General features: G+C 38.9%; 1 protein-coding gene across 1 annotated transcript in view; it reads right to left on the bottom strand.

Annotated features, from left to right (window-relative positions):
- MFSD14B (major facilitator superfamily domain containing 14B) overlaps window positions 1-741 on the bottom strand; it is a 58,889-nt gene extending 58,148 nt beyond the window's left edge. The window contains exon 1 of the mRNA XM_080916991.1: window positions 308-741. Coding sequence (XP_080773117.1) covers window positions 308-421 — 114 coding nt within the window. The 5' untranslated portion in view covers window positions 422-741. The remainder of the gene's footprint in view (window positions 1-307) is intronic.
- Window positions 742-14,503: the final 13,762 nt, after the last annotated feature.

Genomic DNA, 14,503 nt, shown 5'->3' with positions numbered 1-14,503 from the left:
GTAGGCTATTCAGAAGACCTGGCAAAAAGACGGTTTTAAGACACTTCGCCCTGCCAATCCACTGTCTAAGTTGCTTTGGACAAAATCTGTGCCCAGAAGATTCTGTCAATTGACACAGAATGGAGAACTCTTGAGATATCCAAATTATATTTACCGTCCCGTGTCTGGTGGCTTTTGAGTCAATAATCAAATCTCCCAGAGGTTCGTCTAGGGAGGAGTTGCTAGGAAAGCTAGCATCTCATTGAACTTCGTTCTCCTGGAAGAGCCGAAATTCCAGAGTCCCGGTCCGAACCCAGTTAAAACTTACCCAGCTGCCGCTCGCGGCCTGAGCGCTCCCGCGCTTCTCAGGCATGGCTGACGCCTTGGGGGAAGCCACCGCCTTCCACCCCGGCTCCTCCAGCGATTCCCCGTCCGTGCTCATACCGCCGTCATGCCAAGACAGATCGCTCCAAGACACCAGCGACGCCGCAACTGCGGCGGCGGGGCCCGAGCCTTCATGGGCTCCGCGGTCCGCTGCGGCCTGCCGCTCGGGCGGCGGCGCCAGTGGCGACACCGGCTGCTGATGGGACGCCGAAGCTGAATCCGTACAGGAAGCGAACAGGGCCCTCAATTATACAATGGTGGTCGTGAACACAGAACCCCGACACTGGCAGTGAGTAGTTACCAGTAGCGCCTGAACAGTCGGGAGATGGCGTCCCGCCCAGAAAACTAAGCGAAGGCAGCTCCCGCCTAGAACGCCCACCCCTCTCGAGTAGCGCAGGCAAGCTCCGCCCCGTCTGCGCAGCGCATCAAAAATGCGTCATCTTCTAAGGACTCCAGGACTATTGCTTTCTACCGAGACTGGAAGGATCCAAAGCTTTCCTGATTGGGCAAACTGGCCAGTGAGTCATAGGGTTCCCGTTTCCTCTACCCCGGGCTAGTATTCCAACTGCTCCTTCCTTTTTATGTGGGTTTTAGGGATCTGACTTGGGTCCTTGGGCACCATAGGAACTGAGCTCTTTCCAGCCCCTACCCCTAGTAAATGATTACCGATGGTAGTTATAAAAATGAACAAACTGATACACAGCCCCGGGATCTGGACTCCAGCAATGGGGAAGTGGTCTACAATAGAAAGGATTTCAGAAGCCTCCAACCATGCACTGATAACAGAAAACTCCATAGAGTATATTGCTCAGTGGTAGAGCAAGTGCCTAGTATTCGCTAGACTCTAGCTGTGCTCAGTCTTCAGAGGCAAGCAAGCACACACTTAGAAATACAGAAATTTCTCCTCCACAGTCTCACGCAGATTGTCCTCACCCCTTCTCCCTATATGACCCAGGCTGGTCTTAAATAAATGGTGATGATCCTACCTCAGTCTTTCCATGTGCTGGGTGTAGTTTTAAGCCACCACACTGGGCATTGTTCTCAACTGTTAAATATAACTGGAGACAGTACGTTAAACAAGTCAAGCACATTACGTGTTTCTGTCATTTTTATAAATTATATTGTTAACCTCATAGACGTGAAGAGAAAGACCACTAACCCAAATTATGGCCAAATTAAAGCAAGATTTATTGTGTACAAACCAGAGACAATCAGCAGTTGTCTCCCTCTAAAGTGGGGTTCATAATTCCAGCCCCAAGACAACTTCTCAAAATACAAGGGAAAAACCATAGGGTGGGGGATTTTGCATGTAATCATAATTACAGAAGTGATACCATGTGGTTAAGGATAAAATGAGTCGTGGAACAATGGAATAGAACATTCTCAAGAACAGGTAGTGGGGGGGGGGGGGGGGTGAGGCGGGCGGCAAGTGTTACATTCTACGGTTACTGGGGTAGAGTGCAGCCCAGCACTGAGAAATATATAAACCTCAAGCTTTACAGTAAACAGAAACTTAACTTGGCTGTAGAGTCAAATTGAGATAGACTAGCTTTTCGATATCTTTTTAATGAGCCAAAGTTTTTCTCCTGTTCCAAACATGTTTTGCTGATTCTGAATCTGCCCTCCAGACCTACACAAAAGCATCTAATACCATTTGGTTAAAATGCCAGCTAGACCTCTTGTCTTTCAGATATTCTTGGATTAAATTACAGTTTGTGAAACCCCAAATTAAATTGCAATGATTTGAAATGTAACCTCGAGGACGACGGTTCAGAACTAAAAGTATTTGCTGTTCTTGCAGAGTACAAAAGTTCTGTTCCCAGCACTAGTGTGACAACACACAACTGTAACACTAGTTTTGGGGGGGTCTGGCGCACCCTTTGGGCTCAGCATATATATGGTACACACACATGCACAGATACACATATGCACAGAAAACATACAAATACTAGCATATATAACAATGTCTGGTGCCTTGATGTGTAGAAATGAGGTGTGAAACTCATCAAGCGTACCACCGTGTTATATGAATATAGTGCACATGATGGTCATGATGCCATTAAGAAGTGGCAGGTTCCCTGGAGATAGCGCTGCAGGAAGTTGTGATCCACCTTGCATAGATGCTGAAAACTGAACTGCCTTCTTTAGAATGAAACTCAAGCCTTCTGCAAGAGCAGTATGGGACTCATAATCATTGAGCAATCTGTACAAATTTGGTTTTTTGTCTGTTTATCTTTGGAGATGGGGTTTACCAAGTAGCCCTAGCTATCCTGGAAATACCTAGGTAGATCAGGCTGGCCTTGAATTCACAGAAGTCTATCTACCACTCTCTCCTGAGTGGGGTGATTGAAAAGTTCTATACTACCAGACCTCACCTCTTCTTTACAAAAAAAAACTAATAAATAAATAATAAAAAAATAACATTTGTTTCTGGGTTTGTTGATTTATCTATATGTGAGAGCACATATGTGCCACAGCTCATGTGTGTAGGTTAGAGAAGAACTTTTGGGGGTTTCACATGAGTCCCTAATATTGAACTCAGGCATACAGGCTTAGAATAAATTCCCCTTTTCTCTAAGCCATCTTGCTAGCCCTTTAGGAAATAATATTTTTAGAGATTGTTTATTCTATGACATTTAAACCATGACATTGATTATGTTCTAATTCAAGTGGATACCATGTATTCCACATAATTTGGCATTTTATAACTTAGAAAAATAATGATTCTCACTAACCAATATTACCATGTTTGATCAGGAGTGATTTATATTGACTCATGGCTTAAATTCATATTAATAAAAAGATATACCAGAAGAAACATCTGTCTCTGGGTAGAAAATAACTTTGGGTTGAAAATAAAATGAAAATAATTTTCTTCTTATTAGATTTCCACAGTCTTATATGATCCTCCATATATATATATATATATATATATATATATATATATATATATATATATATATATTCCCTAATTTACTTGTATACACTACTTTTATGAACTACTCTTATTCTCAGAACATGGATTAATATCTTTGGAAAGTAATGCTTACACTTCTTATTTTTGAAAGATGGGTGTTAAGCAATAGAAAGATACTCATTTAAAGTTACAGCATAAAAAGTTTGGGGAGACTCCCAGAGTGAATGAACTGGCATTTTATAAGAAAAGATTGTTGAGTGTGATGGTACATAGCTGTAATTTTTAGTACTCTATAGGCAGAGGCAAGTCAAGGCCTTCCTGGCCAACGTTCCAAGACCACCAGAGCTACATACTGGGACCCTGAAAAATAAAAGGAAAGATAGACCTTCAGGTTGACCAGGTAGACAAGGAGTTAATTCTCTGATGTGTGTACACTGTGTAAAAAGTTAGGAACACCTTGCCGTTATCCCACTTTCTCATCTTCAAAATACATGCAGCTTTTAATTGCTGTCCCTGCATTGTTTACAACATGAGCACTACTATCCCTACACCTAACATAGAAATTAGTATTAATGTAGGTCAGCCTCTCCTTATTGCTGCCACCCACTCATGATCATTCATCAAATGTTCCATCTTATCTCACCTCCTACCTTTCTTTTCCCACTCCTACTTACACCCCAGCAACCACTGTGCCCTATATATTACAAATCAGTCTGTGCCTGCTCTCCACCACAGCACTGCCTTAATTCATGGCCTTCTTCTTACTTGCCTGTATAGTACCTTTATCTTTTACGTCCATTTTCAAATAAGCATCCATTCTCTAGACACCTTCCTAAAACACAAAGGTATCTCTGCTTTCATACAGGATTAGACTGCTCATTATTATGACCTGTGCAGCTTAGGCTCTGACTTCTTCCTGTGTCTCAGTCTCATTTGACACCATCTATACCTATGCCATATTGTTTCCTTGCCTTGTGATGCTTCTCCACTTCAAATCCTCCTTTTCTTTTTCCTCTCCGGCATGGCAACAGCTTCTGCGACATTAACACTTGGCTCAGGTGTCTTCCCCACCAGATGATGGCCAAGGTGGCTCTTAGTATCACCTACTCTCTGCACCTTCTGTGCACCTTGTGTAAGCTTTTTCTTAACATTTGCAGAGTTACATTTGGTGGAAAATGTATGCAAAAAGAGTGAGCATGTGCCTCCACTAAATTTATCTCTTTAACAAAAGAACCCAGGCCAGGTGTTTTGGCTCATGGTTTTGATCCTAGACCTTCAGAGGCAGAAAAGTCTCTGTGAATTCAAAGCCAGTCAAGTCTTCACAGTGAGTCCCAGGATAGTTGGAGCAACAGAGTGTGACCCAGTCTCAAAAAAAAAGCAAAACAAAAAACAAAGGAACCCACAAAAATAACTTAAAGAGAGAATTTGAAAATCTAAGATTTCAAAGTTAGTGCAAACAAGATAGAATAGCATGTTGCATAACTAAGTTGAGTTGAATTGATTTTAATCTGTGGTGCTATGGGTTGAACACACAGTACCTGCATGTTAGGTATGTGCTCTACCATTGAGCAGCACCTCCAGCTTAAGATCTGAATTCTAAGAAATGGCTGCTGTATTAGATGCAGTCCTAGTTAAACTGTAGAATTTATTAGCTAAGTTTTATCCCAGAAAAGGGATAATTTCAAACTTTTTATGAATGCCAAATACCCAGGCCTAATAAATAATATAATGCCAAAGAGAAATAATCTTTTTAAAGACATTTAGATAGGTTGTTGGAAAGTTCTCTTCTAATGTCAAACTGATTGAAATAACATCTTTATTTTATTCTTAAATTTGTAGTTTATCTCAGCGCTCTCTCTCTCTCTCTCTCTCTCTCTCTCTCTCTCTCTCTCTCTCTCTCTCTCTCTCTCTCTCTCTCTCTCTCCCTCTAAGTAGACTTCACAACGTATCACAGGCTGACCTGGAACTCATGATAATACTATTGCTTCATCCTACCAAGTATCTGGTTTACAGGTGTGTGTCACAACAGCCAGCGGTACTGTACTTTTTAACTCATTCAGCCCACACCATGAACTTTAGAAACCCACAGCTTTGGTATTCAGTCTAGAGTATATATTTTCCTGGTGATGTGTAGATAGTTTCTCAGAGTTTACATGGCCCCAAATCACATGCAAATAGCCAATTACTAAGCCTTTGTCCTAGAGTAGAAGTTCTCAACCTTTCTAATGCCACAGCCCTTTAATACAGTTTCTCATGTTGTGGTGAAATCCAACCTTAAAATTATTTTGCTACTACTTCATAGCTGTAATTTTGCTACTGTTATGACTTTTAATGTAAATATCTGATATGTAGGATATCTGATATGTGGCCCCCAAAGAATGCTTCTCTAGAGTAAACTCTTACCTGGCCCCCAAAAGGTGTCCTTGTTTCAAAAGTTCTTCTTTTCCACCTTTAGTGACTCTTCTGACATATCACCAATGCCTCCTACCAGTTCTTACTATAATCGCAGAGTACACACCAGTATATCACCATCTCAAATGCCAGGCAAAAAGAACAACACTGACGAACAAAGAGAAATCATTGCCCGAAGAGCATCCTTTAATCTAACATGAAACTGACCCTTGTCAGATTGCCTATCAAAAACTCTGAATACCACATTTATTTCTATTACATATAAAATAAGAACTTTTACAGGCTGAGTTGATAAAAATCTGTTTATATATCAGCATTTAGAAAGTAGAGACAGGGAGATTAGGAGTTCAAGACCATTTGGGCTATGTGGGACTGACACACACACACACACACACACACACACACACACACACACACACACACACACACTTACAATTTGTGGTAAGATAGTAATAACAGATCATTGCTTTCAAGTGCAAAGTTTCATCTTATTAAGCTCATATTGTGTTGCTTTACATTGATTACGATCATCCATTTCCATAATTTTTTTAAGCTTCTACACTTGAACTCAGAATCTAATGACTTTGTACTTCCTATTCCCTTCTGTCCTTGAAAAATGACATTCTTCTGGTTCTTCAATTTTAATTATTTTAGATATTTATCCTTTTGTGTCCTTGAGGTTCATACTTTGTCCTTCTTTTAAAACTGATTCAGTCAAATGCATATGCTGCATTTAATTGCGCATTTTAATGGGCTTATTTCTAATGTTGTCTATTATGCAGAGTGCTTATATGGACATTAATTAATATTCAAGGTTTCGTTTGGACATGGTCTTAAATTTTTGGGTTACCTGCCTAAAGAGTAGAATTATTGTCTACTTACTTTTTGTTTAACTTTTTAAGGAGCCTCCGAAATTTCCACCTGTGGCTGTCCTAGTCTACATTTTGCCACTAGTGTGGAGGGGGGAATTCATTCTTCACATTCAAAACAACACCTATTATTTTCAGGTGGACATATATATCTGGGTAGAGGACTTATCCAGATTCACGTGGATCTGGATTCACTCTTCAGCATCAGTAAAATAAAGCTGTAAAAGTAGTATAGTGGCTGGAGAGATAGCCCATCAATTAAGAGCACTAGATGTTCTTCAAGAGGACCCAGGTTCAATTCCCAGCACTCACACTACAACTCACAATGGTCTGTAACTCAAATTTCAGGAAATTTGCAGGCACCTAGCACACAACTGTATATGCGGGCAAAGCAAAGCAAAAATCAAACAAAACAATTTTAAAAATTTTTAATTTTCAAAACTTATAGTTATAGTGTCATTATCTTTGTGGACATTAAATTGTACCTCTTTGCAGGTTTTGGTAGTATTCTGTGAAAATTCCATAAGTAGATAAGATGCGTTATGGACAGACTTTTCTCTCCACTTTCACTTAACTTTTCACCACCACCTGATCCCTTTCCCTAGAAAGTCCTCATTCCACTTTCATGTCTTTTTGTTTCTGTTTGTTATTTACTGCGTTTAACCAGGGAATGACATACCCGGGCATGAGTGTGAAAGATCCACTGAAGCATGAGTAACACCAGTGGCTATATCGGTGAAGACAATGACTTACTCCCCAGTAGCCTTTGATTATCATTACTTTCCCTAGGCCCCAAAAAACTCCTGCCCATCTCTGACTGAATGATTAAAGGCTTGGCCTTGTCTGGGTCCTATGTAGGCAACCACGGCTGTTGTAAATTCTTAAGGCAGTGTTTCAGGGCCTCCTTTCTATTGCCAGGTTTCCATATTCTTTCCACCACCTCTTCTGATCTTCTCTGATTTGGATGTGGTGTTGAAGGTTCCTAGTGTTTTGATTCTTATTGGTAGCACCCTAGTAAAATAGCACATTTTCGGTATATTCGTTGCCTATATTTGTATATCTTTTCTGGAAAAAAAAATGTCTATTTAAGGCCCAAATTTGAGGCAGGAGGATTGCTGAGTTCAAGGCCAGCCTATGAGACCCTGTAAGCTAACCACCAAAAAACCCAAACAATCCAATCAAAAATTGGGATATAGAACTAAACAGAGAATTAACAACAGAGGAATCTCAAATGACTGAGAAGGACTTAAAGAAATATTCAAAGTCCTTAGTGATCAGGGAAATGCAAATTAAAACGAAACTGAGATTCTACCTAACACCAATCAGAATGGCCAAGGTCAAAAACTAAGGTGACAGCACATGCTAGCAAGGATGTGGAGAAATAGTAACACTCCTCCATTGCTGGTGGGATTGCAAACTGGTACAACAACTCTGGAAATCAATCTGGTGGTTCCTCAGAAAATATATCCAAAAGATGTCCCACCATGCCACAGGGGCACATGTCACATGTTATTTGTGATGGCCAGAAGCTGGAAACAACCCAGATGTCCCACAGTGGAAGAATGGATACAAAAAATGTGGTTCATTTACACAATAGAATACTACTCAGCTATTAAGAATGAGGACATCATACATTTTGCAAGCAAATGGGTGGATATAGAAAATATCATCCTGAGCAATGATATAACTCCGACCCAAAAGGACATGCATGATATGTACTCACTATAAGGGAATATTAACCAAAAAAAGTACAGAACACCCAGGACACAACTCACAGGACTCAAGAAGGACCGAAGTGAGGGTCAATCCCACTCTGGAGGGGGAAAAAAAGCAGTCACTTGAGGCAGAAGGAAGGAGGAGAACCTGGGTGGGAGAGGAGACAGGGAGGGGAAGGAGGGACATAATCAGGTAGTGGGGGGAGGGCAGGACTGAAACCCTGAGGGCCAGCAGAAAAAATAGAAACAGGCAACCTCTGAGGTAGGAGGTGGGAGGACCCTCTAGAATGTGCCAGAGACTTGGGAGGTGAGGTTCTTAGGACTCAAAGGGAAGGACCAAGTTCGACAGTATGGAGAGGGACCTGGACCCCTGAGATCGCTCAGACATTGAGCCACCAACCACCAAATGATAATAAAGCTCTTGACAAACATACAGCAGAGAAGTTCCTGATCTGACCTCAATGAGAGAAGATGCACCCAACCCTTGAGAGACTTGAAGCCCCAAGGAGTGGGGAAGCCTGGTGCCGAGGCCTGGTGGGGAGGGGAGTGAGAGTGAGGACATCCTCTTAGAGATGGGGTGGGTGTCCATGGGGAAGGAGGTATGGGATGGGGAGCAAGCTGTCGGGGGAGGGTGCAGACCAGGAGAAGGATAAAGTCTGGACTGTAAAAAAGTATTAAAGAATAAAAATAAATTAATTTTTTTAAAAAGTTTGGCAAGATTTGACCAAAAAAATGATATTATTGTTATAGGATACAAAATGTATTTTAAAATCATTTTATAAATATGGATATCTTGACTGTGTCCATCATGCTTGAATATAAAACTTGTGTAATAATAGTCACTGCCATTTTTTGCACAGACATGTCATTATTTGTAAGGGATATTATAGTAACTTGTAACAAAAAAAGAAAATTATGAAAACAGAATGTCAACAAGCAATAAAAAAGTTCAAAATCAAAATGGATTGAATGCAGCAGATATGAGACCTTAAGACCTCTATTAATGCGGATATTGTACTAGGGTAGTCTGTTTTTAACACTGAGTTGTAAGAATTCTTTATATATTTCAGACAGGAGTCCCAGGATCTCCTTTTTAAAATATACCTTGTAGCATGTGATCTTCCAAAGGTCTTTAAACTGGCTTACAAAACAGATAAGAAGACTCTCAGATGCAAAGGGGAGGGAGGATGAGGCAAAGAAGTCTTGGACAGGGACCAGGAAAGGGACGGAATATTTGGAATGTAAATAAATTTTAAAAATTTTTTAAAGACTAAAGACTAATAAAATTTTCTGTTTTAGGTGACTGTGGATAAAAAGAAAGTGGGGTTTTGTTGTGTTGTGCTTTTTGTTTTGTTCTGTTTTTTAATTATCTAAAGCCTATTGCCTTAGCTGATTCCAACAGAATTTACTGTTGGCTCAACTGGAAAACAGTAAATTCAAAATACAATTTGGTCCAGAACAAACTGTCCTCTGTAACAGCCTTTCTTAACTGACATACCAGTTAAAATAATAGAGCTGGGGCTCAGGGTGTTGCCATCTGCCCCACCCTCTGAATTTCCCAACTGAACAGGAAATGCTTGCTTCTTGACGCTGCAATCACCTGTGATCACAATTTCTGGCTCTTGCAGTCATGTAAAGATTACAAAAGGCATTCTCAAGCTGCTTGCCAATTTCAGTAAATCCTGAAGAACAAAAATGTGTTTTCTGAATGAGATTTTAGGCAGCTTCTAAGAACATTGCTGTTCATATAACATTGAACTAAGACCTGAAATGAATGTAGACACATCTTTCCTAACAATATGAGCCATTCCTTAAAATTAATTTTGAATAGTTTAAATCTATTTTTTTCAATAAGGATGGAAATATTATTAGATTTTTGAGACAGGGTCTCACCATGTATCTCTGGTTGGATTGGAACGTACTTTACAGACCAGTATAAATACAACAGATGAAACATGGCATAAAAAAATCAAATCTGGATGGCTGGATATGCATACCTTAATCCTAAACATCAAAACAACTGTGAATTGGAGCCATTGTGGTGGTGGGACAAGACATACCTTTATTGTGGCAAAGACAGCTCCAAAAAGCAGAGATCAGGACAGACAGCCAAGTCTGCAGCCACAGGACCACTGAGGTTCATTTGTTGATGTTGTTGTAGGATCTCTAATTCTTCCAACAGTACATTTAGCAAAATTGTATTTTTTTATTTGTGAATTATTTTGTAGCTTTACCAATTGGCAGTTGGGCTTAATATATACAACCATAATTGCAGTACTAAGGAAGCAGAGACAATAGGATCACGTCTGATACCATATCTCAGAAAAAGAAACTCATCTGTCATCACAAATTACCATCAACGTTACTACTGTTGTGAACATTTTAAAGAATTTTGGTAAGAATGTGGTAAAACTAGAATCATCTTTGCTTTATGGTCAGGAATTTGAAATCATGTAAACACTAAAATAATCAAATTCCTTTAAAAACTGAAAATTGAATAATTGTGAGACCTACCAGTTATACTTCTGATATATACCTAAAATAATTGAAGGCAGATAACCAAAGCTAAGTGTGTGAACATATCTTCATAGCAGGACTATTCACAGTAGCTAAAAAAAAGCAAACCTAGTGCCCATGAGTGAAAAAATACATAAACAAAATACAATATTTTATTTTGTACATATTATAGACTATTTGTTTTACAAAAAAAATTATGACACCTGCTTCAACTTTGATAATTCTTCAAAGTATTAAATATACAAAATAAGCCAGTTTCAAAGTCTCAAATACTATACAATTCTTCTGCGTGAAACTCCTCAAAAGGCAGAGTGCCTGAGGCCAGAGGGTGGAAGAGGAAAATGGGAAAATAATATTTACAGAAACAAAGTTTAGGTTTTTTGAAAATTTGATTTATCACTTAATGATGTATGTATAGAATGTAAATGTATATACTGTGTATTCATTTTATCATTTTATTATGTATGTATAGAATGTAAACGTATATACTGTGTTGGTTTTATCATTTTGATATGTATGTATAGAAAGTAAATGTATATACTGTGTGTTGATTTTATCATTTTACTATGTATGTATAGAATGTGAATGCATATACTGTGTGTTGATTTTATCATTTTACTATGTATGTATAGAATGTGAATGTATATACTGTGTGTGCAGGTGCTCTTAAAGGGTGTGTCATTCCCTGACATTGGACGTTGCAGGTTGTTGTTTCCTTAGCAATATTCCACCTCATACCACAGATTTACCACACATTTTTAATTTACTCCCACATTGTAAAACATTTTCAAGAAAAATATAAAACAGTGAAAGGATTAACTGACAATAAAGTGGAAAATCACATACACCTTAGAGAGAGAGCAGTCTAAAAAAGAAGAAAAGTTTAAAAACATGGACATCTTCTTTTTCTTTTTTTTTTTTTTACAAATTTATATAAAAAAGAGAAATACATGTACAGATTTTTTTAATTTGGCATAACACTATTTGAATCTATTTTTAATTCTTTTAGAGGTTTGATAGCATGCATTGAAATCCCAGAAGTTACCATAAGCATAAAGTACAAGTAAAACAGAACATAACATGGAAACAGAGTTTTCTTGGTGAGTATAGTTTAAACATAATGATCTGTGAATACCAAAAAAAATGCCACATGGCTATATTCCTATCTCTTGTATTATTAATGATTTAAGGTCTAGCTGTACCACAATCTGAGAGGGTAATTTTTTTTCCTAAAAAGGACTGAGGTTTTCACTTATTGACCGTTGTTCTCTTGAACTTCATATGGCCTGTGAGTTGTTTCTGGGGTGGTCAGAGCTTTCTGGGGTTAGTATCCAATGATCAGTGACTTGATATTCTGTCTGCTCTTTTGTGACTGGGTTGCCTCACTCAGGATGATATTCTCTAGATGCATACGTTTTCTTAAGAATTTCATAAAGTCAGTGTTTCTGATAGCTGAGTAGAACTCCATTGTGTAAATATACCACCATTTTTGTAACCACTCATCTACTGAAAAACATCTGGGTTCTCTCCACCTTCTGGATATTATAAATAGGGCTATGAACATTGTGGTACATGTGTCCTTATTATATGTTGGAGCATCTCTGGGGTACATGTCCAAAAGGGGAGTAACTGGGTCTTCAGGTAGGACTATGTACAATTTGCTGAGGAACCATGAGACTGATTTCCAGAGTGGTTGTACCAGCTTACAACCCCACCAACCGTGGATAAGAGTTCCTCTTACTCCCCATCCTCACCAGCATCTGAATTTTTGATCTTAGCCATTCTGACTGGTGTGAGGTGGAATCTCAGGGTCGTTTTGATTTGCATTTCCCTGATGACTAGGGATATTGAGCATGTCCTTAGATGCTTCCTAGCTATTAGATATTCCTCAATTGAGCATTTTTCTTTACTTTTGTACCCCATTTTTCATAGGATTGTTTGATTCTCTGACATCTAACTTCTTGAGTTCTTTGTATATATTGGATATTAGACATCTATCAGATGTGGGGTTAGTAAAGATCTTTCCCAATCTGTTGGATGCTGTTTTATATTCTTGATACTGTCCTTAGCTTACAGAAAAGTTGCAATCTCATTAGTTCCATTTCTCGATCCTTGATCTTAGAACATGAGCCATTGAGGTTCTGTTCAGGAAAATTTCCCCTGTGCCTATGTGTTCTAAGGTTTTCCCCCACGTTCTCTTCTAATAATTTCAGTGTACCTGGTTTAATGTGGAGATCTATGATCCACTTGCACTTGAGCTTTGTACAAGGAGATAAGAAAGGGTCTATTTTCATTCTTCTGCATGCTGAGTGCCAGTTGAACCAACACCATCTGTTGAAAAGGCTGTCCTCTATACACTAAATGTTTTCAGCTCCTTTGCCAAAAATCAAGTGACCATATTGTGAGGGTTCATTTCTAGACCTTCTAGTCTGTTCCATTGATCGAACTACCTATCTCTGTACCAGTACCATTCAGTTTTTAACACAATTACCTTGTAATATAGCTTGAGGTCGGAGATAATGATTCCTACAGATGCCTATCACACAAAGACCCTACATGGAAAGAGAACTTCAGACCAATCTCACTTATGAACATTGATGCAAAAATACTCAACAAAATCCTTGCAAACTGAATCCAAGAACACATCAAAACAATCATTCACCATGATCAAGTAGGCTTCATCCCTAGCATGCAGGGATGGTTTAATATACAGAAATCCATCAATGTAATCCACCATATAAACAAACTCAAAGAAAAACACCACATGGTCATCTCACTGGATGCTGAGAAAGCATTTGACAAAATTCAACACCCCTTCATGTTAAAAGTCTAGAAAAAAACAGGAAATCAAGGCCCATACCTAAGCATAATAAAAGCAATATAGAGCAAACCAACAGCCAACATTAAACTTAACGGTGGGAAACTTGAAGCAATCCCACTAAAATCAGAATCTCAACAAGGCTGCCCACTCTCCCCCAACTTATTCAACATAGTACTGGAAGTCCTGGCTGGAGCAATTAGACAGAAAAGGGAAATCAAAGGGATACAAGTTGGAAAGGAAGAAGTAAAAGCATCACTATTTGCAGATGACATGATAGTGTCCTTAAGTGACCCCACAAATTCAAACAGAGAACTCCTACAGCTGATAAACAAGTTCAGCAAAGTGGCTAGATATAAAATTAACTCAAACAAATCAGCAGTCTTCCTCTACTCAAAGAACAAACATGTGGAGGAAGAAATTAGGGGAAAGATACCCTTCACAATAGTCACAAAAAATATGAAATACCTTGCTGTGACTCTAACTAAGCAAGTGAAGAAACTGTATGACAAGAACTCCAAACCTCTAAAGAAGGAAATCGAGGAAGATCTTAGAAAATGGAAAGATCTCCAATGCTCATGGATTGGAAGGATCAACATTTTAAAAATGGCCATCTTACCAAAATCAATCTACAGATTCAATGCAATCCCCATCGAAATACCAACCCAATTCTTCATTGAGTTGAAAAGAGCAAAGTGTAATTTCATCTGGAATAACAAAAGACCTAGAATACCGAAATCCATCCTCAACAACAAAACATCTGCAGGAATCACTATCCCCGACCTCAAGCTATATTACAAGACAATTGTGCTAAAAAGTGCATGATACTGGTACAGAAATAGGCATGTGGATCAATGGAATAGAATAGAAGATCCAGAAATGAGCCCTCACA

This window comes from Micromys minutus (assembly GCF_963924665.1).
Source record: "Micromys minutus genome assembly, chromosome: 1".
NCBI lineage: Eukaryota > Metazoa > Chordata > Mammalia > Rodentia > Muridae > Micromys > Micromys minutus.
This window is presented reverse-complemented; position numbering and strand designations above follow the sequence as displayed.